General features: G+C 58.8%; 1 protein-coding gene across 2 annotated transcripts; it reads right to left on the bottom strand.

The window, feature by feature from the left end:
- Positions 1-1,724: 1,724 nt before the first annotated feature.
- Positions 1,725-24,770, bottom strand: PDE2A (phosphodiesterase 2A). Of its 2 annotated transcripts, none has more exons than XM_069023798.1 (30): positions 24,651-24,770; positions 13,660-13,749; positions 13,027-13,115; positions 12,436-12,545; positions 11,891-11,946; positions 11,750-11,809; positions 11,491-11,650; positions 11,351-11,403; positions 10,794-10,868; positions 10,642-10,683; positions 10,487-10,555; positions 10,237-10,367; positions 9,997-10,108; positions 9,873-9,912; positions 9,349-9,412; positions 9,178-9,256; positions 8,917-9,094; positions 7,984-8,096; positions 7,649-7,726; positions 7,318-7,440; positions 7,023-7,093; positions 6,595-6,717; positions 6,404-6,491; positions 6,239-6,286; positions 6,057-6,131; positions 5,801-5,900; positions 5,458-5,570; positions 5,156-5,194; positions 4,908-5,014; positions 1,725-4,698 (listed from the first exon to the last, which is right to left on the bottom strand). In XM_069023798.1, exons 1-30 carry the CDS (start codon positions 24,741-24,743, stop codon positions 4,473-4,475), a joined length of 2,805 nt encoding a protein of 934 aa, XP_068879899.1. In that variant the 5' UTR covers positions 24,744-24,770; the 3' UTR covers positions 1,725-4,472. The 2 variants fall into 2 exon arrangements, with proteins under 2 accessions (XP_068879899.1, XP_068879908.1); XM_069023807.1 differs by lacking the exon at positions 24,651-24,770 and adding an exon at positions 23,772-23,804.
- Between the last annotated feature and the right edge of the window lie 287 nt (positions 24,771-25,057).

Here is a 25,057-nt window from a genome sequence, read left to right as displayed (position 1 = left end):
CAGAGACCTGCGTGTGAACGGAGAAGCGTGTGTGGACACAGACACACCAGTGTGAATACAGAGATAGGTGTCTGTGAACACAGAGACGTAACTTGCACATACATGCACACACACCTGCATACAACCGCCATGCGCACACACGTGCACACACACGTGAACACACACAGAGATGTGCACACGCATACGTGCACATACATGCATGCACAGACGTGTGTGCACGCATCCATGTGCGCACACAAGCACACACATACGTGCACATCTGTGCACACACACACCCCATGTGCATACACACCCGTACACGTGTGCGCACACACCCCAGGTACACACACACACACTTGCGCGCACGCCGCCCCCGAGGTATCCATCCGCTCCTCCAATGGAATCCAGCACTCCCTGCAGGAATACGTCGGTACTCCTCCCCCCCACCGCAGTTGGCTGCGTCCCCTTCCCGCCCGCCTCCTGCTGCAGAGCAGCCCATGATTAACGGGCTTCAGGTGGTTCCACTGGTACCTCCATCCCCAGCTGAAGTATCTCCTCCCTATCCCGCCCCCACGGCCACTGTGGGGCAGATGGAGGGGACCAAGGGTGGACACGTCTACCCCACCGTGGGGCACCTGCACCCCACCCACGGGGCATCTTTATCCCATCCTTGGGAACACCTGCACCCCAACTTAGGGATGAATTGGGACAAAAGGAAAGAAAGCACTAATGGGCGGAGGCTGCGGTGAGGGTCTGGAGGGGTGGCTGTGATACCCTAACGTATCCAGGAAGGGATGTCACCCAACGGCATGGAGCCATCAGTGGCAGAGGCAGAAGGGGGGCAGCTCCTGGCTGGGGACCATAAGCCCTGCTCTGGGACTAGTTCGGAGGATTAAAGGATTTAATCTCAGGGTTTGAACTGCCGCTTGGAGCAGGATGGGGACATTTGGTAGTTTGGGCAGTTTTTCACCCCAATTTTGGCAGCTCGTGGAGCTCCAGCATGTGCCAGCACCAAAGCCTCTGGGGACTCTTCCTCTGGGTATCAAATGCCACAGCCCAGGATGAAGCTGTCAGATTGGGCTGGGATAAAAGTGCTGCATTGATCTCGGATAATAAATTGCTCCCTAGCAGGACGGCAGGAATGAAAAACCACGGCCCTGATGCAAGGATGATGGGCAGACTACAGGGTGCCCTCTGGGGCTGTGCAAGGATGGCTATGGGAGCCAGAGGAGCAGCTGGATTCTTCCCCAGTCCCAGCGCAGGCACAGAGGGGCGCTAACACAGGCCTCATCCTGCATCCCAGCCCAGGATCCCGCTGCAGTCCCAGCCCACGCTGGATCCTGCCCCAGGCCTAGCTCCCCCTGCTGCCAGGCTGGATGGGTCCCAGCATGGTTCCTGTCCAGGCATGGGGGGTCCCAACTTGGCAGATGGGGATGGAAAGAGCATTCCAGGATATTGGAGCATCCTGGGATTCTGGACCACTTCAGGATGGAACAGGGCACAGGGAGGGGATCAGAGCAGCTGGAGGAGCTGGAGCACTCAGAGGGGATCAGTGAATCTTGGGGCATTGGAGCATTCCATGGGAGTGGAACATCAATCAGGGAGAGGCTAGAACTTCCTGAGGTGTCACAGCTACACAGCCCAAGCTGGATTCCCCCCCCCCCCCCGCGAGGTTGATTTGTGGGTTCATAAGTCTTAATTGGATTTCCCCAGTCCCCAACACCCACCAACCTGTCACAGGGAGGTTGACATATGAAATTTATTTAGGAAAACCAAAACCCACCAAAAAAAGAGAAATAATAATAAACAAGGAGGAGGAGGAGGAGGAGAAACAGTAGGGGAAGGAGAAGGAAGAGGAGAAGGAGGAGGAAGAGAAGAAGAATAAGAAAAGCTGGAGGAGGAAAGGAAGAAAGAGAAGTCATCTCCTCCTCAGGCTCCATTGGAGTCCAGAACAACCAGTGCCGCAAGACAGAAGGACAGAAAAGCTGGAGGAGGTTTGCACACCCACACACGCCTGTGCACACTTGTGGGTGAGCTGGGCTAGGTGCCAGCTGCACTCCCCAGTATCCAGAGGGGTATATACAGGGGCAGGAGCTAGGAAAGCATTGACTACCTACACACACCAGCAGCAGGGGCTGGAAAAGTGGGATACGGCTGGGAAATGGGCATCCCGGTGTGCCCCCATCATGGTGTAGTACCCAGGATGCAGAACCCAAGTGCAGGACACCCCCGCATCTATCAGATGGAGAGATCCCTGCATTGTCAGGCATCCCTGGGATGCAGGGACTCTCTTTGAACAGTTGTACCTACTGGCACATTGGTGCCAGTGCTGTGCCAGCATCACAACAGGGATGGAGCTGCTGTCCTCTTGCAGCTTGGGGGTTTGCTGCCTTCTGGGACCATCCCTACCCCCTATAGCAGTGTGGGGAGGGGGAGAAAGGCTTAAGGGGGTCTTGGAGGAAAAGCCACGGGCCAGCAGACAGACTCGGTCACCAGGTGGGTCCCACCAGGGTTCGGGCAAAGCATCTCACTAAAGGCATCTCCGAGTAGGTAAGGCAGAAGGAATTCAGGTCACTTCATCCACGTGGAGCAGCTCAGCATTGGGGTCTCCCATTGCTCCTGCAGAGACATGCTCCAGGTATCCTAAGAACATAGGCAAGTCATTGCTAACAGACTAGCCAAGGAGTGAAGCAGCCACTGTGTAGCCCAAATCCAGGAGGGACCTGCTGTGGCACCATTTGGGATAGTGCCATGGGATACTGCAGAGGAGTGGGGATGGGGCAGCAAATGGCCCCATGTCCACTCTTGATCCCAATGTGCCCAACACCAATGCCAACAGTGCCAGAGTTTTCCCATGCTGCTCCCATCGCCTTTCCCTGCTGTGGTGGTGGACTCATTCAGCTCCCATAAGCTAGATGATGCAGCCTGGGGGCTCAGTGCACCCTAATCCCTCAAGGCTGAGCATCCACCCTCAGCCCCAGCTCCCTCTTCAGCTCTGCCCCAGCAGGGTGAGCTGCTCACCGCAGTTACCCTGCTCATGGGTGTTTCAAGTGGCTTTGGTTGGGGTGACAGAGCCCTGGGTTACACACAGCTGGTCGGACCCTGGAGGCTGGTGGAGCCCCTGGGACTGAGGGGGTCCATATGGGTTGGGTTGTGGGACTGGAGAGACCACAGAAAGGCCAGCAGGGTCCATGCACAGTGGTCTGTAGGACAGGAGGAACCAGAGGAGAGCATCGGGGTCCATGCACGGTGGTCTGCATGACCAGAAAAACCACAGGAGATGGTGGGGTGCATGCGTGGCAGTCAGGACAAGAAGGGAGTGGTGGGAGACCACCAGGATCCATGCATGACCAGATCAACCATGGTAGACCAACAGCATCCATGCATGGTGCCAAGTAAGACCGGAGAGACCACAAGAAAATGGCAGGGTCCATGCATGGTGGTCTGCAGGACCAGAGGGATCCCAAAATGTTGGCAGGATCCATGCACAGAAGTTGGTGTGGCAGGAGTTGTGAAGCCACTGTGAGCTAGGGATGTTCACAACATGGTCACCAGGGAAGCTGCTTGCAGTGAGGAGGCTCCCAGGTGGACACCTCAGAGGAACACCTACATAGTGAGGATACAGCAAGGACACAAATGGGACCAGATGGATCCCCTCTGGAGCACAGCCTCCCCTGTGCATGCAAACCACCAGCAGGACCCCCCAGCCTTGGCATATGTGTAGCCCTTGCAGGGGACGTGGTTGTGTGGTTGCATGAGACTGGGCTGTGTGAGAGATATGAGCCCTTCCATGGGTGAGTGGGTCCAGGGGTCCTAGGGAGGTGGGGCTTTTAGCCAACAGATGCTCAGCAGCTGCTGGGAAGAGGCTGGAGCTGGTTCTCTAGTGTGGAACCCAGCAGGGGATGCAGGCACATCCACATGGCCATGGCCATCCCACTCTGGTGTCTCTTCCCTCCTCCAGCTGGAGCCAACCTTCTTCCATGGACCTGATCCGTGGCCCATGACAACACCCCCCATATGCTCTACAGCCACCCCTCAGCTCACCCACTGACCCTCGCCATCCACTGCCCACACCATCCCCCTCTGTCCTGCTCACCCACGCACACCCATGTCATGGTGACCAATCCCTCTAGGAGTGCTTCCACCAAGGACATCATTCCTATTGTCACCCCATGGGGACAGGACCTGCATTCTTAAGGCAGCTTAAAGCACATCCATTCCCCAGCCCCACTGTGTCCCTTGGTGCTCCCAGCCACGAAGGCAGTGTCCCAGGGACCACCGGGTGGACAGGACACCTGAACACCTGCCCCAGAGGGAGGAGACAGTCACCCAGTGGTGGGGAAGGACTGGTGGTGGGTGCTGGCAGCACACAGCCCTTGCTGTGGTAGTCCAGAGTCACTGATATTCCCCCAAACCTCTTCCCCATAGGCTGGGGGATGAGGTTTGGGGATGCTCCCGGCCCAGCCATGGCTGTGGCCCCCCCATCGCCTCCGTCACTCGGCCTCAGCCTCAGGGGGCTGCCCCGCCTCAGGTTCCAGGCAGCCATTGAGCTGGGGGTCAGGGGCCTGTGGGTCATATTCCTCATCCAGAAAGTCCAGGGAGTTGTTACTGGGCAACCCCCGGATGGTGAATTTGTGGGAGACCTTGGTCCACTGCTCCCGATTGCTGGCCACCCGCTCGTAGAGCTCCGCCGCCTTGGGGAAGAGGTCCTGCAGCAATCTGGGGAGCGGGGGATGCACTCCATCAGCACAGGGCTGCACCCCCTTAGTTCAGTGCAACCCCCTTAGTTGAGTGCAACCCCATCCCCACTGTTTGGAGTCCCCCCAACACCTGCAAGACTCCCCCCCACACAGCACCCCTATCCCACCCTAATGGAAGTGGGGGTGACAGGGGGTCCTCCCCACCCCAGCACCAGCACTGGGGCTCACTTGTAGATGGGCATGGCAATGTGCTCCATGAAGCTGATCTGCAGCTCGGGGATGTAGGCTTTCTCCCGGTCCATCATCTCCAGCGGGCTGTTCCCCATGGCTTTCTCCTGTATGGATGGTGAGGGGGGTCAGTGCCAGTAGCACTTCCTCCCATTCCCAGGCAAGACCTCTCTGCTCACTGCCCATGCCCCCCATCCCATTGGTGCCTTGAGCATTGGCCAAGCCCAACCCTGCCAGCTGGTACCTACCAGGTCACCCTGGGAAAAGAATTCTTTGTAGATCAGCTCCTGCAAGAGACAGGCATCAGCAAAGGCAGTGCAGCCTGGGATGATCCCCCATCCCCCCTGCCCTCCAGACTCCTCCCCATGGCTCTGAATCAAGCAGGGACATGGTCCTGGCATGGAGGGACTGCTGCATGGTCCAGGGTCCTGCATGGAGGGACCTCCTCCATGAGGAGCCGGTGTGTCCCTAGTGCCTGGGGACATGCAGGTAGCCTAGGCAGGTTGTAAGATGGCATTCAGGGGGTTTAGCTCCATGGTGTGGCACTCACTGCAATCTTCCTGGTGGTCTTCCAGCCCTTGGTCTGGTCAGAGAGGTCACAGGAGGTCATGAGCAGGCAGAGCAGCAGGCTTCGGTGCTGTTTGTTCTTGGGGTCATATCCCACTGTGGGCAGAGTGTGGGGCAAGGGTTGGGAGGGGGAGCTCAGGACAGAGCTCCATAGCCTCCATCATGCCACACAGGAGGACTTCGGGGACAGCCAGGACCTGCTGTGTCATGTCCCAGCCCTTATCACCCCCAACATTGGAACCACCTGTGCCACCTCCTTGCCTTGGCGGGATGAGTTCCTACCACCCCTCAAATCCCAATCCCCATCTCCATCCCAGGAGCTTCACCTTCTGCCATCTTCTGGAGATCCTTGAAGATGCGGAGGTGGTGGGCCAGGTCAGTGGCCAAGATGATGTCCCTCATCAAGTCCAGCATGCGCTGGTAGTCCTGTGGGCAAGTCAGCTGCCATGACCAGCTCTGGGCCCCTGCCAGCTCCCACATCCCCTAGGATCCAAGGATGGGGAGCAGGGGGTCTGGCAAGAATGCAGGGGCTCAGCATGGGCAGGGGGTGGCCTGAGAGGGGTGTTAAGGTGGGGGGCTCACCTTTCGGGAGAAGTGGTCAAAGATGTTGCAGCCTTGGCTGTTGAGGATAGCAATGGCTTGGGCAAAGTGATGCCTCTGTGGGAGAAGCCAGGACCATGAAAGCAGGCAGGGAGCAGGCAGGGATGCTGCCATGCAGCCAGAACCCAGGAGAGATGGGCAGTGAGAGATTTGGGGGATCTTACCTCCATGACAGAGCCCTCTGAACTGTAGAGTGCAGCCAGGACCGATTTCTGCAAGGTAGAGAAGCCGGAATGATGGAGCTATGGGGGTGAAGACCCCCACAGCTCTGTCCCTGTCCCCATACCCCCCATTCCCCCTTGCCCATCCCAGCTCTGGGCTCGGCTCACCGAGGCCACCTGAAAGGAGTTATTGGTGCCTCTGTGGTCCAGGTCGTGGCACATGCAGGAGATGAAGAGGGCAAAGATCTCGATGTCTCTGCGGAGGGGGAGGAGGGAAACTGAGGCAGGCAGGAGAGCAGGGAGCACCCCAGCCAGGACAGGGGATGGAGAACAGGGACAGGGATAGTGCCTGGGCTTACTCCAGGTAGTTAACAAGCTCCAGGTTCTTGTAGAGCAGGTAGCAGAAGTGGGAGACAGAGAAGGCGTGCATCCAGTTGTGGTAGGGAGGGTCACGGTACCCCTTCTTCACCATCAGGCAGAACCTGGACAGGGGGGCAAAGCCATGCAGGGAGGTCTCACCCCACAGGGACCTCCACCTGGCCAGGTGTCCACCAGGCAACCACGGAGATGGAGATGAGGATGGGATGGGGAAGGGTTGGGAATGAGCAAGGGGAGAGGGATGGGGACAGAGAAGGTGGACAGTGATGAGGATGTGGATGGGGACAGGGATGGGGAAGGAGACGGAGAGGATGGAGAAGAAGAAGGAAATGGGGAAGGTGGATGGTGATGTGGATGGGGATGGAGATGAGGATGGGGACAGGGATAGTGGTCAGGGATGGGAACTCACCTAGTGAGCGTCTGACGGTCCATCTTGTAGTTGTTGATGAAATTCATGTCCTGCAGCATGCTCAGGATGGCCTGCAGAGGGGACAGAGTGGGTGGCAGGGAGTGACAATGCCCAGTAAGTTTCCCCGCGAGACACCCCTGCCCCTGCCCAGCAGGACGATGCTCAGGGGTGCAGCCACATCCCTTCACCCCAACACCCCAGCACCCCAGCATGGGGGTATATGACCTGACCAAGGCCAGGCAGGGGATGGTGGCAGTTGTCCACTGCTGTTGACAGTTGTCCCCATGGTCCTCACCATAGAGGTGTCATCCTCAGGCAGTGAGCGTGGCGTGTAGGTGAAGCTGGCAAAGTTGGGGTCAATGGTGGACACGGGCTGGATGCCCTCACTCAGCAGTTTGGTGTACTCATCATCTGACACCTGCAGGAGCCGTAGCCAGTGGCCCACACTGTGACCAGGTCCCCAGGTGTTCCAAAGGCCACATGAACCACAGTGGGAGCAGAGAGCCCTGGGGTATCACCACCACCCAACTGTGCAACCACCTCAGGGTAAAGTGTGGGTGCACCATGCTGGCAGTTAGGGTCCCACCCCTGTCCCCATCCCTGTCCATGTCCTCATGCTACCTCACCTTCATGTGGTACATCATCATCTCGTTGGCCAGGTGGCTTCGGTACTGTGCCTCATTCACCTTCTTGTACAGCAGGGACTGTGGGGCAGGATCAGGTTATGAGAGTGCTGGGGGTGGGCAGACACCCTCCAGCAGCCCCAAGCTCACCCTGGCACCACAGCACATTCTTATGCCCATTAATTCCCTTCCCATCCTATGGCCAAGTGGTACTTGTCCCCAAGGAATGGGGACCCCACACACACATCCCCCCCATCCCCATTCCTCTGTGCTGTGGCAGAGTTGGGACCCCACCTTGTGTGTGACCCCCTCCAAGCAGAGGATCCCCCAGCACATACATGGGCAATGCTGATGCCGCAGTAGATGGAGAAGGCAGTGGCCAGGTCCTCATCAAACTTGCTGAACCAAGGGCCATTGATCTTGTTGACCAGCTCCGCCACCCCAATGACCTCTGGAGCAGAGGAGGGACAGCAGGGGTATCAGGCCCTTGTTTTGGGTACAGGGTCATGTCTGTGTGCTGAGGACAGCACAGTGTCCATGGGCTTAGGGCAGGGTTGTGCCCAAGTAGCAGGGACAGTGCTGTTCCTGTGGGTTGGGGACAGGATGACAGCCACATTCTGGGGGCAGTGTTGTGCCCAGGGGCTGGGACAGGCTCATGCCCAGGGACAGTATTGTGCTCAGGTGTTGGCAGACAGGATCATGCCCAGATGCAGGGTACATGATCATGCCCATGTGCCCATGGGCTGGGACAGAATCATGGCCATGGGCTGGGAGACAGTGCTGAGTGTCTGCAGGGGGACATGATCACACCCAGGAACTGTGCCCTTGTGCCAGGAGACAGCACTGAGCCCAAGGGCTAGGACAGGACCATGCCCACATTCATGGGACAGAATGGTGCCCTGATGCTGGGGACAGGACTGTGACTATGGGATTGGGACAGGGTCATGCCCATGTGCTGCGGCAGTGTTCTGCCTACAGGCTGGGGACAGAATGGTGCCCATGGGCTGGGGACAGAACGGTGCCTGTGGGCTGGGGACAGAATGGTGTTCGCATGCTGGGGACAGTGCTGTGCCCACAGACTGAGCCAGGACTGTGCCCCTTGAACAGGATTCATGCCCACAGGCGAGGGATGATGCTGTGCCTGTGACTGCATGCTGGGGACAGTGTTATGTCCACATGATGAGTGACCAAACCACTACATGCTGACTGAGGCACCTCCTGGGCCAGATCTGTGCCCCCCTCTTCCCAGTGTGCCTCCCTCACCCCCTCACCCTGGCTCTCATTCTTGATGGGGAAGCAAAGGATGTTGCGGGTGCGGAAGCCGGTGCTGTCATCCACCCCACGGTAGAAGAGCGGGTGCGAGTAGGCATCCTTGATGTTCAGGATCTTGCCGGTGGTGGCCACATGCCCAGCGATGCCCTGGTCTGCCGGAATGCGGATCTCATAGCTCTGCGGGCAGGGGAAGAGGATCACCAGCAAGGCCTGGGAGGAGGGACACAACCCCAGGCCCCCCAACTCCATCCTGTGCTCACCTCATCGTCCACCACTCCACCATCGAACACCTTGGCCACCAGCTCATGGCTGAGCCGGTCCAGCAGGAACACAGAGCATCTGCAAGACACACCACTGCCATTCACACCCACAGGCCAGCTCAGTGTCCCCCCCGTGCCCCCTCACCTGTGTGCCCCACCACCACCACTCACATCTCAGCATTGCTGAGGTTCCGGGCCTCCGTAATGATCTCCTGCAGCAGGACAGAGACATCATCTGCAGGGGAAGCAGTGAAGGGTCAGGGACCCCCAGCTGGGCAGCACTGCTCCCTCATCCCCCACTCATGCAATGAAAGAGGGGGAGCTTTAGCTCAGGGCCCTGGCAGGAGGTCTGGGTGGCACAGAGGGATGGGGGCTGTGTGGGGCATGTGCACGTGTGAGCAGCACATACGTGTGTGCAGCAGTGCACACACGCAGCTGCACGTGTGCACACACGTTTCTAAGAGCTCTGTGGTCATGCCACATGCATGCCTGCATGGAGCCATGCAGCATCAGTGCATGCCAGGTTCTGTGCCAGCTCATATCACCCTTCTGTGACCATTCCCCAACAAAGGGACAAGGTTCTCCCTGTCTGGGGACAGAGACCCCAGTGCCACCACCCTCTGGGGCTGGGGCAGGGGTTGGTCATCCATTCCCCATTCCACTCCCTCACCATGGGTGCTCTCCCATGCACCTACCCAAGTGGGTGAAGAGGTTCTTGGCCACCTGCAGCAGGGCCTGAGGGGACAGAGAGGATACCATCAGTGACTACTGCAAGATGGGGCACACACACGCATGTGACACAGCCCTACACATGCTCACCTGGCACTCGCACTTGAGCTTCTGCTCCTTCTGGAAGGCCAGGGTGCTAGTGAGCACCGTGGAGGTGTAGCAGAAGCAGTGCTGGATCTTGTGCTCATCCGTGTCTGTGTAGCTGGCGGGGGCACACCTCAGTTCTCTGTCCCTATTGGTCCCCCCCTTTCTCCACAGCGACAATGCTCCAGCACCCCAAAAGTGAGGGAGTGCAGCCCCACAGAGAGTCCCAGCCAAAATGCTGCTCACCTCTCCCCAGTCAGTTTGTTGAAGGCGCAGGCCAGTGCCACCACCTGGGAGGTGGCCCGGCTAATGACAGGGACACAGAGCATGGAGGTGACCTCGCAGCCCAACATGCTGCTCAGCTGCTTGTGCTCCTCCTGCAGGGAGAGGCGAGATGGGGCTGGAACCAGCACACCTGGCCTCCCCAGGAAGTCCCATGGGACATTGGGGTGACACCCATGTCCCCAGTTGTGGGAGGGACACAGCTGGTACCCACCTCACTGATGTCCTTCAAGGTGATGGGCTTCTTATCCTCCACCACCTGTCCCAGGCGCCCAAAGGTGAGCTGCGGGGAGAGGGGACATGTTAGCGTGTGGCACCCATTGCCCACCCCCCTGACATCCCAACCCCTCACCACTCCCCCCTGCTCACGGAAAAGCTGATTTCCTCATCCAGGACACGGTCCCCCACCACCTGGAAGAGATGGGGAGAAGGGGGTGCCCATGAGGATGACACCATGTCAGGGGGTGTCACGTAATCCTCTGTGGGGGTCAGGCTTGGGGGACTAGCCTGGTGGCACCTACCTGGCAGAAGAGCTGGTGGTTGTCCTCAGAGACGAGCAGGAGGCAGCAACACAGAGACTGAGTCTCCTGCTTCAGCTGAGGAGTAAGGGGATGGTCAGCACCCCAGCCTGCCCCAAGCACTCCCCAGGTAGGATCCAGCCCCTCCTCTGCTTCCCTGTGCCCAGGGCACCCACACATGCCACAGGGAACCAGGTGCCCCTCCCCAGAACCTCCTTCCTGTGACTGAGCAGGTTCACTGTGGAGGCTACTGATGGCAAGGGCAAGGCTGTTCCCTCTGGACGCTACTGAGGGTCGTACTGAGGTACAGAATGATAGAGAGCAGGAGAGAAACCTGTATGTTCTCTCACAGAGCTTTTGTGGTGAGGGTTAACTCTGGAGACTATTGATGGTTGTTACAAGGCTGCTCACTCTGGTCACTACACATGACTGCACAGCTGATGCTTGAGGCTTTACTCAGCTTTGGGGAATTTTCTTGTTTTGAAATAAAATGGGGCTCCCTGGTGTGTCCTGGGGCTGGGGACAGATGGGGGCAGGGGGCTGGTGGAGCAACTACTCACATAGTTGATGACCTTGAGCTGCAGCGAGGCGGCATCCAGGTCATACAGCTCACCTGTACAAGGGTGACAGTGCTGTGAGGGGCTGAGCATGGTTTCACCCTGTCCACACCCCCCACCCTTCCCAGTGTCCCTCCACTCACCACAGAGCTGTAGGATCTTGCAGTCCAGGTCACTATAGCTGCTGTCAGGTGCCTTCTCGGGCTTGGCCAGGGAGGTCTGGGAGGAGCTGGTGGAGAGGCTGACCTGGGGCCAAGGCTGCAACTTCTGCAGGGCTTGCAGGCGTCGGAATGCCACCAGTGCCTGCAAGATGGAGCAGAAGGGACAAGCAACAGCAGGGCTTGGGGAAAGGGTGGTAGGTCCCCAGGTGGCAGGTCCCACAGTTCAGAAGGACTCACTCACATGTCTCTCTAATGCACGCAGGTTCTGTTCGTCTGAGTCACTCAGCTGGCCACAGTGTACCTGGAACAGGAGTGATGTTAGGACCCCCAAGTCCAGGCCCTCTCCCTGTCCCCAGAGCCTTGCCCATGTTCCTGCACTCACCAGGATGACGCATACCACGGCCCCACTGTTCTTGTCCACCAGCGGGATGATGAGCACTGCAAGCAAGAGTGTGTCGGTTCCAGGTGGGCCCCAGGGACAGCCCCGAGCTGTGGAACTCAACTCTTGGGGTGCGTGTCTATTATGTTCTGACATGTCATGACCCACCCACCCAAGCCATCTATCCATCTTCCCATCCATCCATTATCCATCTGCCCATCTCCATGCTTACTTGTTCCTGAGAACACCCCTCAGTCCCAGTGCCCACCTGTCCCTCATGCCTCCATCCTGCTTCCACCCACCTGTCTGTGCATCCATCACTCACCCACATGCTGTTGTCTCAGCCACTGCCTCTGACCACCCATGAACCATCCATCCATCCATCCATCCATCCATCCATCCATCCATCCATCCATCCATCCATCCTTCCACCCATCCATCTTCTCACACCTCCATTCCCATCTCTATCCCTCCACCTACCTACCACCCAGCCCTATGCCCATACCCCCATATATGTCCCCCAAGACCACCCTTCCCACAGCTCCCACCTTGTGTGCCAGGGGCCAGGGGCGCTGCCAGGGGTCCCAGGTGCTGGCCAGGGAGCTCAGCAGGGAGCAGCCCCCCACATTCCAGCCGCTTCTGCTTCTGCACAGCATCCCTGTGGGGACAGGGATACTTTTGAGCACCCCTCGGGGAGGGCACCTGGGAAGGAAAACCCCCAGGAAGGGGCAACCCCCTGGGCGGAGACACCCACAGGATGAGGACAGGCTCAAGGACTGTGCAGCACATGTGCATACTTGTGTCCCTGCACAGGCAGAGCCCCTATTCACATGTATGTCCCTGCACACATGCACAGCCCCTGGGCACAAACGTGTGTCTTCCTGTACACACACAGCCCCTGTGCCAACATGTGTGTCCCTGTACATACACACAGCCCCTGTGCACATGTGTGCACATCCAGGATGAAGATGAGGATGGGAAGGGAAAGGCAACTGGCACATGGATGGAGATGGAATGAGGATGGAGATGTGGAGAGGGATGGGAACCCTCCTGCCTTCCATGTACATGTCTGTTCATGCACACCAGTCAAGCCACACACGTGTGCCCACGCCCAGGGCTGGGGAGGTGGCCGAGCTCACCTGAGCTTCCCGTTGGGAGGCAGCTCATGAGGGGGGTCATCGCAGAGCAGCCGTGTGTCCCCATCCAGCAGGTAGATATAGACGTGCTCCTGGAGGAGGGGGCAGCACACGCATGTGCACAGCCACATGTGTGCATAAACACGTGCACACCCACATTTGCACATGCACACATTCACAAATACACCCCTGTGCACACAGAGTCACGCACAGATGTGCACGCTCACCTACACAAGTGTGCACCACTCACACCCAGCCATGGCCAGGAGACCCATGGAATGGCACTGGCACAATGTCCAGCCACCACCAGCACCAGGGTCACCAGGATCAGGGCCACCAGCACCCCCAGGGTCACCAGCAGCCTGGGGCCACCATGAGCACCAGGGCCACCACAGCACCCTGGTGGTGACAGGTGGCCCATATAGGGGGAGAACTCTGCAGTGGGCTGGGGATAAGGAGACCTCACCCCAGACAGAACCCCAGCATCAACCAGCAGAGAATCCACCCTCCAGTCCCTCCAGGGCTCCCCCCAACCCAGGGGGTCTCAGCAACCCCACAACCCCCACCCGCCCAGGAGGATGCTCTGCTCCCCATTCCTCCCAGCCCCCTGGGGGATGCAGATGCACCCCCACCTACCACAGCAGGCAGCAGGGTGACAAGGGCATGGCGGAGGGCATCACGCAGGGTGGTGGCATCAAGCGCAGCACCCAGGCTCAGCAGAGCATCCTGCAGAGAGAGAAGAGCAGAACAGGGGGTCTCTGGGAGCCAATACCATGTGGAGGGGCCCTGTGGCACCACCCTCCCTTACCCCTGCCACAGCACGGGTCCTCCTGCCACCAGACCCCTTGCAGTGGCCTCCAGACTGCCTGGTGCCTTTTTTGGGGCCAAACCCTCCTGTTTTGGTCAGTGTCCATCATGTGGGGAGGTGGAAGGCCCCCAGAAAGGGAGAGGAGGCTTTGGCACTGAGCCACACTGCCCTCATGCCATAAAGCACCAGTAGGAAGAGAAATGAGGCAAGGAGATGGATAAAAGCTTATCTGAGGATTACAACCCCATGGTGGGACAGAGGTGTTGGGATGGACACATGGAAAATCTGGGGGCACGGTGGGCTCTGTGGTGCAACTCTCCCAGCTCTGCTCCTGCCTCCAGCCCTTGTCTGGGAGAGTGGGATAAGGATGATATTATGATAGAAATAGTAGATGCTCCGAATCAGACACTGCATGATGGCGTTGGGATTTGCTCTTCCTCTGGTCCCAGTTTTGCCAAGTGGCTCCAGGCTCCATTCCTGATAACCAGACCTGGGGACTGTCATGCACCCCAAGACCCCATCCAGGACAGCAGCCCCACGCAGGGCCATGCCACCTACCCACCCGGGGAGCATACTCGGCCATGGGGCCAGATCCAAGTGGCGCTGGGAGCGTGGCTGGCGGTGAGGGTACTTCCAGCTGAAGACATCGGCACTGAATGTTATTCCAACAGGGCTGCATCTCCAGTCACTTACTCACACTGGAGACACATGCACTGTAGAATACAGCCAGGCCTCAGCCAGGTGGCTGTCCTGCCATCCCTCTGTCCCACCGGATCCTCCACAATGGCCCCCCTGGGGCAGGGGAAGATGGGGCAGAGCCTGAATGGGTCCCTTGGGTCTGCTTGGGGCATCAAATGCCAGTGGCATGCTTGGTGTGGGGACAGTCAGGTGGCAGCTGGACATGGGTGGAGGCTTTAATAGGGCTGGGAATACGGCTCCATCCCTGACACAGTGAGGGGAAATCTGCAGGAGCTCAAAGAAGATATTCCCAAGACAAGGACACAGCAGCAGAAGCTGGCAGGATGGTTTGCAGCCTAGGAAGAAGGTAGGGAGAGTGAGGGTGGGCTGGGAAGGACATCACACTCATTCCACTTGACCCACTCATCCCACTAAACTGCTTCTCCCACTCATCCTGCTCATCCCACTCAGCCTATTCACTATATTAATCCAGTTCATCCAACTCATCCCATTTGATGGCTCATTCCACTCAGCTGCTTGTCCCACTCATCCTGCACATCCCACTCATCCCACTCACCTTGCTTGTTCCATTCATCCAGCTCAGCCCACTCATCCCACTCAAAGGCTCATCCCATTCAATGGCTTGTCCCACTCCTTCCACTTGTCCCACTCATGCTGCACATTCCACTTGCTCATCCCACTAATTCCATTTGTCCCACTCATCCCACTCCCAGTCCAGATCCTCCAGAGCAGAGGTTTACCCCAACACCCTCGCTCCCTGTCACCCTCTGTCCCTCAGCCCTTGGGATGCTGCAGACCCACTCTGGGGGCTCTGCTGGGACACAGCCAGGGCCCAGAGCCAGCACAGCCAGAGCCACCACCATAGCTATATCCCAGTTATTGCTATAAACAGCCTTTCCCTTTTCTGTGGAGTCAGCAGTGTCCTACTCCTAGCAATCCACACCATCCAGGCACTACCTCAGTTTGGGTGGGGGCTCCTCCAGATCCATCTCTACTCCACAGATGTTGGGGTGTTTGGATGAGGCTGCATTGGCACATGCATCCCCATCACCAGTGGAGAGATGAAACAATCAGCCACCTGCTCTGCATCCCAGCTTCCATGGAGGGCAGAGCTATGGTAACACTTCCCAAGTGGGCACAGCAGGTTAATTAACTTTGCTGAAACAGGAGGAAACACTGAGGGATTTCAATTCCCAGCTCCTGGAGCAAAGTCCAACACCCTCATCCCAGGTGCTGCACACCCAGCAGCTCTGGAGGGAAATGCTGCCTGGAGATGGGCATGGAGAGAAGGCTTTGGGGAGAGATCTAAGGACAGGGTGTGGGCAGGGGATACAGCATGGCATCACTGACAGCCCCAGGAGCTGAGGATGCTGCTCCTGCAGAGCAGGTGAACAGCACCCTGTCCCTGTCCTGTCCCCATGGTGCGCACACGTGGCCCTGTGGGACTCCCACCCGGGGACTGTTGTCACCTTTTTTCTGGCCTGAGAGGACAGGGATACTGGTCTCACCCTGCCGGACTCCTGAGCTGACAGGGTGACTCACGGGACCTCAATGCTGGCAGGAATTTTGCCAGCTCCCCTTGGCCAGCACCCCACGGTGCAGTGCAACACCAGAGCCGTATCTGCCTCAATATTCCCACTGGAGCTGGTGGAAGATTAATGACACCATTTATCTTCTTAGAGTAAGGATTTGTCTCTGCTCCAACTTGGACCCCTCCACTCTAGCAAAGCCAAATCCTGACACAGGCCAGCCTCCAGAGTACTGCCTGCTCTCTCCCTCATGGAAAATGGCCCTTTTTTTTTCCCTGCTATTTTTTCCCCTCATTTCCCCTTTGGATAGTGGCAGCAGCATCCTGTCCCCAGACATGTGGTGGTGAGGACCCCCAGCACAGGCTCCCCAGCCCCCATCCCAGGCTTCCACAGATCTTGCTGGGATGTAAAAGCAGCTTTTTCCACCAGAGGAAATTGACCAGCAGTGAAAACATGACTTTTTTCAAGAGGATCAGCCACATCTGTCCCCTGCCTCCCCCTCACCAGCTGTGGAAGCTTGGTTTGTCCCCCTTGGCACCCTCAGTTCTCTGGATGTTTATGAAATAGAGAAATCCCATCCTGGCCAGCTTCCTCTCCAGAAAGGTTCATTTTACACCTGCCATGTGGAGGGTGGGGGCCTGGAGGGGGAGGACACTGACCTCACAGGGTCTCAGGTCCCTGAGCTTGCACCCCTTCTCCTGGCCTTGCTCCTGGGAGTTGAATGGAGGCCCCCCAAGGGTGAGAAGGAGGCCCTGGCAGCAGGCAGAGGCTGGATCCAGTGCAGTGAAGCACCCACTGGGATGCTCAGCCCTGTTGAGGGTACCTGGAACTTGGGGTCTCTCTCTGGGTGGGGACACACCTAGGCACTCGGCAAGTAGAGTTTGCATTAGGCAGAGCTCAAAACCAGGACCTGCCACCCACTGGATTCCTCTTTAACCATGGGAAAACAGACACAGAGACCCAGGCAGCAATACCTGGTGCCTAGGAGCATCCCGCTCCCGGAGGAGCGCTGAGCAGGGCTGCAGGACCGTCACCCTGCCTTGCAAGGGGATGCTGGGCTGGGGAGGCCCCAGATGGATCTTGCCGGTGCTGCCAGAGCACCCATGGGTGCTGATTCTGCAGAGGGATGCTGGCAGCAGCCCAGGCTTCTGTGGCAGACTCCTGCCACAACCCTCCCCAAGGAACCTCGAGGAAATGAATCATCTCCCTGCTGAGCTTCCATCCCAGCTTTGCTGTAAAAATTCCAAGTAAATGATCTGCCAGAGGTGACCCCTTGAGCTTGAGGCATCCATGACGCAGTGAGCCCTCAGAGCTCACTCGGCTCTTGCCCTCCAATGGGACTTTATCCATTTGGGAACACAAGGAAAATGAGCCCAATTAATTTCGGCAGTGGATTAGTCTATTAGCCCCTGCCTGAGCAATCACCTTTGGGATGGAGCTGGACATCGCTCCGTCTGGACAACTTCACCCCCAGTTGTGGGCCCCAAATCAAATTAGAGCATTTGAGATGCTGAGTGAGCAGGTCTCGGTGCCTGTGGGCAGCACATCCCAGTACCCAAATCCCATGCAGATCCTTCCCAATGGATTTTCCAGGCTCAGGTTGCAAAGGGATTGGGATGCTTGGGAGTGCAGAACACATCAAGGAGGGGTCTGGGGCAGAGCAAAGGACCCCCCTGCAGCCCATCTCACCAGCCCCTATATCTCTCACAGGGGGTTTACAGACTTCAAGGACAGAGGAGCTGCTCCCCAGGGAATTCCCTACAGAGCAGAGCCCTGGATGAGGAGGGTGACCACGTGGTCACCTCATTGCAAGGCTGAGAGCCAGGGCTGGGGGCTTAGGGCTCCCTCCCACTGTGGACTCTTCAGATAGGATGCATTTTTAGCCACTAGCCTCTGGATCTTGTTACATCTGATGGGCAAAAAGCAAAATCCCATTTGGATTCCTGGGAGGCAGCCTACCTCACAGCCCCTCACCACTCCCTGTGTCCCACCCACAGGGTGCCTGGGTATGTGTCCCTGTTCAAGGGTTCCCTGCCTGCCCCAACCCTGCAGGCAGAGACACCCACCCCCTCTCCCTTTTCCTAGCTCTGCCTTTTCCTAGCCCTTTCCCCTTTCCCCTTTCCAGGGGAGATGATGGGGAAACTTTCTCCCCTCCAGCCTCCCCTTCAAGGTGGAAGATGCTGCTCCCGGACCCCCTTTTGCCCCCACCCATCACACCCAGAGTTGTTTCCAAATGCATGGGGACAGATGTCCCTGCCTTTGTCACCTCTCCAATGCATGGCTGCAGGGTGACAGCACCACAGGGAGCAGCTGATCCCCCTAGGCCCCCCAAGCTGAGCCACAGCTGCCAGCAAACACCCAGCCTGCGCCCGCGCCGCCCTGCCCAAGCATTTGCCGAGCAATCTGGCAGCGTTAAAAATATCCCAAAATATCCCTGAGCTGTGATTCATCCTCCTCTCCCACCTCCAGCAAAGCTGAGCCCCCCCAGCCCCACTCCCCTCCTGGGGGGCTGCTCCCCCCGGCAGCTCGGCCTCGTGCTCTGGCCGTGGCGGTTAAATATAGCCAAGCTCTGGCGGTGTGTTGGCAACGCAGGGCTGACAACAAGCGGGCAGGGCCATGCAGGGCCAGGCAGGGCCAGGCAGGGCCAGGCAGGGCCAGGCAGGAGATCACCAGCTTCTGACACTGGGGTGTGAGGGGGGAAACTGAGCTACAGAGCAGGGAAGTGACTCCTGAAGGCAGCAGGTTACAGCTTTGCTGTCACCAGCTGTACTATGGGCAGAGTGACATTGCTAAAGCCCTGTCACCCTGTCCCTGTCCCCGGCACTGCTCCTTCCCCCAGGCCCAAAGCCACCGTTTCGCAGGGAATCCTCTCCATAGAGCTGAGGAAATACAGGCAGCACCCCTGTTCCCACCCCCGCAGGAGCATCCCTGATACCCTTCAGCTCTGCCATGGGCTGAGTGACACTGACACCCTGTCACCCTGTCCTTGTTGCCCCCCACACTGCTCCCAGCTCCTTCCCTCTGCCCCGCAGCCACAATTCCCCAGGGAATCCTCTCCGTAGGGGTGAGAAAACAGAGGAAGTATCCCTAATCCCCCAAAGCAGCACTCCTGATAACCCTCCAGCAGTGTCCCTGGAGCAAGGTCCAGGGCAACAGAGGATGGAGGGATAGATGGAGGGTAGAGCTGGCAGCTCTGCCCAACTCCAGCCGGGAAGCCATCCATCCATTTCCTCCCAGCACCGCTCTCAGTCCCAAATTACATTGCTTTAATCTAATCAGGCAGCAACAACCTGTAACACGGTAGCTCCTTAATTACCTCATCTTTTCCAGGGGGATAATGAGGGCAAACGGGAAGGAAACACTTCTGGGATATTTCTTGTCTCCTCATGGTCATTTGCCTGGGGTTCTGTTGCAACGTATGGATGGGAAGCAAGGGCTGGGGTGCAGGACTCCGTCATGGAGACACCCTGGCACCCAGCGATCCAGGCTGAGGCTTCCAAGGGCTGGAGGATGCAAGTCTGTGGAATCAGCCATCCCAAAAAAGCACGCAAGGAGCCCTGTATGCCTGTGCCTACCTCAGTTTCCCTTTCTGTGGAGGTTCCTTACCTCAGTTTCCCCACCTGCAAAGGGACATGGTTGTGCAAGGTCTGCTTAGGATGGCACTAGAGTTTAGTCCAGGTAGAATGAGCCATGCTGAGCCCAGTGTCTCCCCAGATCTCAGTGCATCCCGCACCCCATCCTCCTCCTCTTCACCCATACATCAGCCTCACTGGAACCTGGCATGCTCACAGTGCACAAGGCATTTGCACAGACCCTTTGCACGTGGAGTTTCTACAGCCTGGAACCAGGCAGATGCCACTCCGTGAGGACCCTGCACATTCTGAGTGGGATGTTTTGCTGAACCAAGCAAATTTCCCAAACCCTGGCAGCTCACAAGCCCTTGGGGTGCTCCTTGTCTGTCCCCCCACATCCTGGCCTGGCCTCCCGGGGCCAAGAGAACAGGGCCGGAGTCAAGGTTGCTTCCTGTTGATGTCCCTTTGTTGGGCAGGACAAATCGGGACAGCAGCCACACTCCTCAAGGATTTCCGTCCCCAGAACATCGTGGCCTTCTTGGAACAGCCGGCTCGGCCACTAGCCTAATGATCTGTCACTAATTTGTCACTAATTAGTTCACTGTTCTAAGAAAGAAGGTGGTGAGGACTGGGGGTCTCACTGTCACTTGTCTCTAACCCATGTCCGAGAGGGGGACATATGGACCCTCCTACAGCAGCTGCAGGGAAACTGCTCCATGTTTAGGAGAATCCCTGGTATGCGGGTGCCTTCACCCCAAAGGACAGAGACATCCTGGCACCCAGCTGGCACTAAGCCTTGGGTGCTGGCACTGGCAGTGCTGGGAGGGAGCTGGTATGATGTGCATTCCTGGGACATGGCATTGCTGCAAAAATTTCCCTGGCACACAGGCCCCTTCCCATCCACACTGGCCACCTGGCTGGGTTTCCAGGACTTTCCTAGATGTTTTCTGGTGGATTAGCCATGCAGGAGTCCCCGTGCCTGGCTCTACTTGGGAGCATCATGTCAAAGAGAGGGGCTCAGGGACATCTAGGTTCCATGGGGAGATAGGAATCAGTGGGATGGGAAGGGAGATGCAGCGTTCCCACATCCATCCCTGCATCCCCTCCTGGTATGGCTGGCACTAATGGGATCTGCACAGTGATTAGGGACCTCATTTATCAGCCTCTGATGGGATCTGGGAAAATTGAATTCCTGGCCATCTGCAGCTGGGGAGGAATTCGATTTGGGGCAGAGCTCCGGAGCAGGGTGTGGGGGGCTGGAGGCTGGCAGAGCTGCCCCCCCCCCCCCAGGGGGTTCCACTCTGTCTATACAGGGACTGCTCTTATTTTCCATGTCTAAGAGGGTTCAGTGGTGGGATGCAGCTCTTAATTGCCGTGAAGGGGTCTAGGAATTGTGGGGGTCTCGCTACTCAGATGGGGAAATTGAGGCACAGCCAGGAAAAGCCCAAAGCCTGGAGGAAAGGATCACAGTGCTGGTGTTTAATGGGTCAGCACCCAGCCAGGGGTCTGGCCTCCAACCCCCCCTTGTCTATTGGGGGTCCCAAAGCTGTGGCCAGGGCATCCAAAGGTGCCAGACAACCTGCATCTGCCAGAGCCGGGCCAGGAGCAGTGATCTCTCCTGCACCACAAGGAGGGAGACCTGGGAGCTAGCTCTGCTCCCTGGCATTTTCCATCCCACAGCTCCCTTGGGCAGGTCCTCACCATCCTCCCCCCCACATCCATGGAGTGGCCAGGGTGGGGATGTAGTGGGATTCAGCTGCAAAGGTCCCAGGCCAGTCCCCAGATCCATGGACTCAGCTCCCAGAAGGTCACCCTTCAGACCCAGGCTTGCAGGGAATCCCAGTCCATCACTTCCCTGCCAAATGTCACAGCTCAACTCCAAAAAGCCAAGGTCACCCGAGGGGCCTATCCCAGTCAGCGGGAAGATGCCACCATGTCATCCTGTAACAGGAGCATCCTGATCCCAGCTTTTCACTGCCCAGGGTGCGGCAGGACTAACCCACTCCAATTCCTTCGGCTTGGGTGCAGCAGGAACACCTCTATCCCAGCTCCCCTGCCTGGGGTGCAGCAGGGCACTTCCACCTCAGACATCCCTTCCCAGGTGATGTCATGGGGCATGAGAGCTCTGGAACCTATATCCCAAACCCCACTGCCCCTCAAAAATCAGCACCAGGGCACTGCAGTGCCAGCACAGGCTGATTCCACACCCGCAAGCAGTCACTCCTTGAGACACCCACACCTATGGCCTGTGGGGACCACCTAGCTGGGAAACACTGGGGTGTTTTCCTCCCACCCATCCCAGTTTGGGGGTCTTTCTCTACCCCCCAGCCCTGCTGAGGGTGGGAGGAAGCCAGCCCTGCCGCATGTAATGGAAAGAAGCCGCCACAGCCCTTTCCTCCCCTTTATTGCCCTGCTGATGTGTTTGTGTCCGCCAGAGGAAACACAAGGACAAACGCCCGCATACGCATGTCCCCTCACTGCCCTCAACGGGTTCTCGGCCCACTGAACATGGCCGGTCCCACACGGGGGGAAACTGAGGCAGGAGCAGCCCCACGATGCTGGCTGAGGCTCCCTGATCCATGGCAGGTCACTAAAGGTGTCCGAGTGTAGTCCCTCACAGCCCCCTCGCAACCCCTGGGGACAGCGGCGGCCCCCAACCCCTCCTGCTTCTCCAGGCTGTGAACATGTATCAATTAGCGCTTGATTGATGATCCAGTCTGCAGGTAATTGCATTGGAGCTGGTGGCTGGGAGGGAGAGGAGGAACAGACATTCTCAGCCTCACCCCACTACAGGGTGTTGGAAGGTAATAATGCCCCAAGCCCTATATATATCCTATATGCCCTCCCAGGCTCGGGGATGGGAGTTCCAGATGCAGTCAGCGCTCAGGACACCAATGGGGACTGGGGTCCAGTGGTATTTTGTGGGGGATAAGCTGTTCCTCACTCACCCTGTGCTGGAGAAGGGGCAGGATCCACACCCACCACTCACTTCTCATACATCCTGGGTCATATCCCACTGCCACTGTGGCCTCACACACCAGGGACAGCTAGGAATGCATCTCTGCCCCACCATGTGATCCATTCCTCCTCCTCGGTGCCACTGGGTTAAAACCAGTCTGTGCACCACCACCCCATCTGTGTGGGTTTTGTACTCCCCAGGCTGGAAGTTGTGGCTCCCTTGCCCCCACACCCCCAGATCCCCTCGGGGGGTTGTGTCCAGGGTTCAGAGCCTGCCCAGCTGCCAGCACCTAGGTCAGGCCCAGCTGGGTTCTGGGGGCTGGGACTGAGAGGGATCACAGGGAGCCCCGTATCACTGCATTGGACAGTGAGGAGTCTCACATCCCAGCCCCATGCTGAATGATAGTTCTGATGTCCTCAAGCTGCCACCTTCCCATCCGGAGGGGAAGGGGGGGCTCATTTCCCGCCCCCCCCCCCCCCCCGCCCGGAGCACGCTGGCCCTGCTCAGCTCCTTTCTCTCCGTCAGCAGCTTTCGGCAATTTCCCAGACAGCGTTTCCTTCCCTTCGTTTTGTAGCTTGAATCTCCGGGTCCTCGCTCCTGTCTTGAAGCCACCGCCCCCTGGAGCTCCCCAAGCCCCCCAAGTAGCTGTACCCTCAGGGGGACCAAGGCCACGCTTCTCACCCCCAGAACCATCAGCACACCAGTCAGCGATCCATCCAGGGGAACAGACAGTCGCAAGATGGGAAGAACCCCCCTGAAGTCATCCCCTCCCCAAACTTGGGTGTGCTCGAAGGCGCAGGAGCAGGAAGGACCAAGTGTTTTCCCACCCACATACTGGGATGCAGCTTCCATCTCCCCAAAATGTGCAGTTGGTGTAAGGAGGGTGGGGGGCTCAGAGCTGGGTCCTGCTGGGGGTGCTGAAGGGGCTCCCTCCTTCCCAGCACACCCACCCCGAGGTCTGGCCACAGGATGGAATACACAGCCGAGTTCTTGGGGGTCCCACTGCCAGCGGGGCAAGGGGACACAGGGAAGGGGGAACTCCAACCACCCCAGACAAACAGAACCCCAGACACTCCCAAGCACATCGCACCCCCAAACGCCCCACGACAGAATGGACCCCCAGCCCGAGGCCACCGATCCCCCGGGACCCCCTGGGTACCCCTTTCCCCGGGGTCGCTCACAGTGTCCTGGAGAGTCCCCATAGCGCAGCCCGGCTCCTGGGGCGGCTGCGGGAGGGCGTGGGGGTCCCCCCGGGACAGGGCCGACCCCCCTCCCTCCCGGTCCAGCCCATTTCCTCCCGGGATCCCGCCGGGCTCCGCACGCCCCCAACCCGCTGCCTCCTTCCTACGTGAAGTCCAGCGTGTCCTCAAGCCTCGGGTGGGGGGGCACCGTCGTCCCCAACCCGGGAGCCCCATTCGTGCCTCAGATTCCCTGTCGGGTTCTCCCCGTGGGGTTCAGAGCCCCCCCACCGAAAAGGGGGAGACAAGTGGGTGCAAACGTGCTCGGGAAAGCCCCCTCCGCCCCTGGTGCGGGAAGGGATGGGGAGTCCAGCAACTCCCGGTCCCATCGCCCCCTACCCCTTACAGCGCCGAGCACGGCGAGTCGGGAGCGCCGGCTCCCAACCCTGCCCCACAGCATAAACACGGGGACCCCCACCACCCCCGGGACCGAGTGGGAAGGGAGGCCGTGGGAATGGGGGTCCCGGGTGGGAGAGGAGGTGGGTCGCGTGTCGTGGTTTGGGAGGGGAGGAGGGTTGAGGGTCCCGGGTGGGAGGAGATGGCTTGGGGTGGGGGTCCCCAGAAGGAGGGCACGTGAATCGGGTGTCCCAGGTGCAGCGGACGTAGGTCGGGGGTCCCGGGTAGGAGCGGAGGCGAGTCTGAGTTCCCGGGAGGGAGGGGAGGTGGGTTGAGGGTCCCAGGTGGAACGGGAGATAGCTGGGATGGGGGTCCCGAATGGGAGGGGACGCGGTTGGGGCTGGAAATCCCGGTTGAGAAGAGAAGGGTCCCGAGTGAGAGGGGGGTGCGGGGGACCCCTTGGGGTGGAGGTCCCGACGTCCCTACCTGTAGCGCCTCGGGGCCGGGAGCGGCGTCCCCCGCCCGCAGGAACCCGCGGCTGAAAAAGCGAAGGAGCGCGATGAGGAGCCGTGGCACCATCCCGGCACCATCCCGGCACCATCCCGGTCCCGCGCACCCCCGCACCGCCCGCGGGCTGCGTGCACGCCCCCGTCGCGACACGCCCCGTCACGATACGTCCGATCACGACACGCCCCGCACCTGCTGTGCGGAGCAGCGGCTCCGCAGGGTTCTAAGAAGCGAGGATGGGCGGGGGAGTGTGGGGTGGCGAGGGGGTCGGACATCATTCTCCAATATGAGGTGGGGGTCCCCGGCGTGGGGCGGGGGTCGAGAGGGTGGTCTCGATGTGGGAAGTGAGTTGGGATATCACTCCCCGGTATGGGGTCGGGGTGGGA

This window comes from Aphelocoma coerulescens, chromosome 1, assembly GCF_041296385.1.
Source record: "Aphelocoma coerulescens isolate FSJ_1873_10779 chromosome 1, UR_Acoe_1.0, whole genome shotgun sequence".
Taxonomy (NCBI): Eukaryota; Metazoa; Chordata; class Aves; order Passeriformes; family Corvidae; genus Aphelocoma; species Aphelocoma coerulescens.
This window is presented reverse-complemented; position numbering and strand designations above follow the sequence as displayed.

Excerpts from the sequence above, each read along its gene's own strand:
- PDE2A (XM_069023798.1), bottom strand. The coding sequence starts at position 24,743 with ATGGTGCCACGGCTCCTCATCGCGCTCCTTCGCTTTTTCAGCCGCGGG. Across the intron at positions 11,947-12,435 it reads CCTGGCCCCTGGCACACAAG|TGCTCATCATCCCGCTGGTG; the intron begins GTGGGAGCTGTG and ends TCTTGCTTGCAG. Across the intron at positions 6,132-6,238 it reads CAGAGGGCTCTGTCATGGAG|AGGCATCACTTTGCCCAAGC; the intron begins GTAAGATCCCCC and ends CTTCTCCCACAG.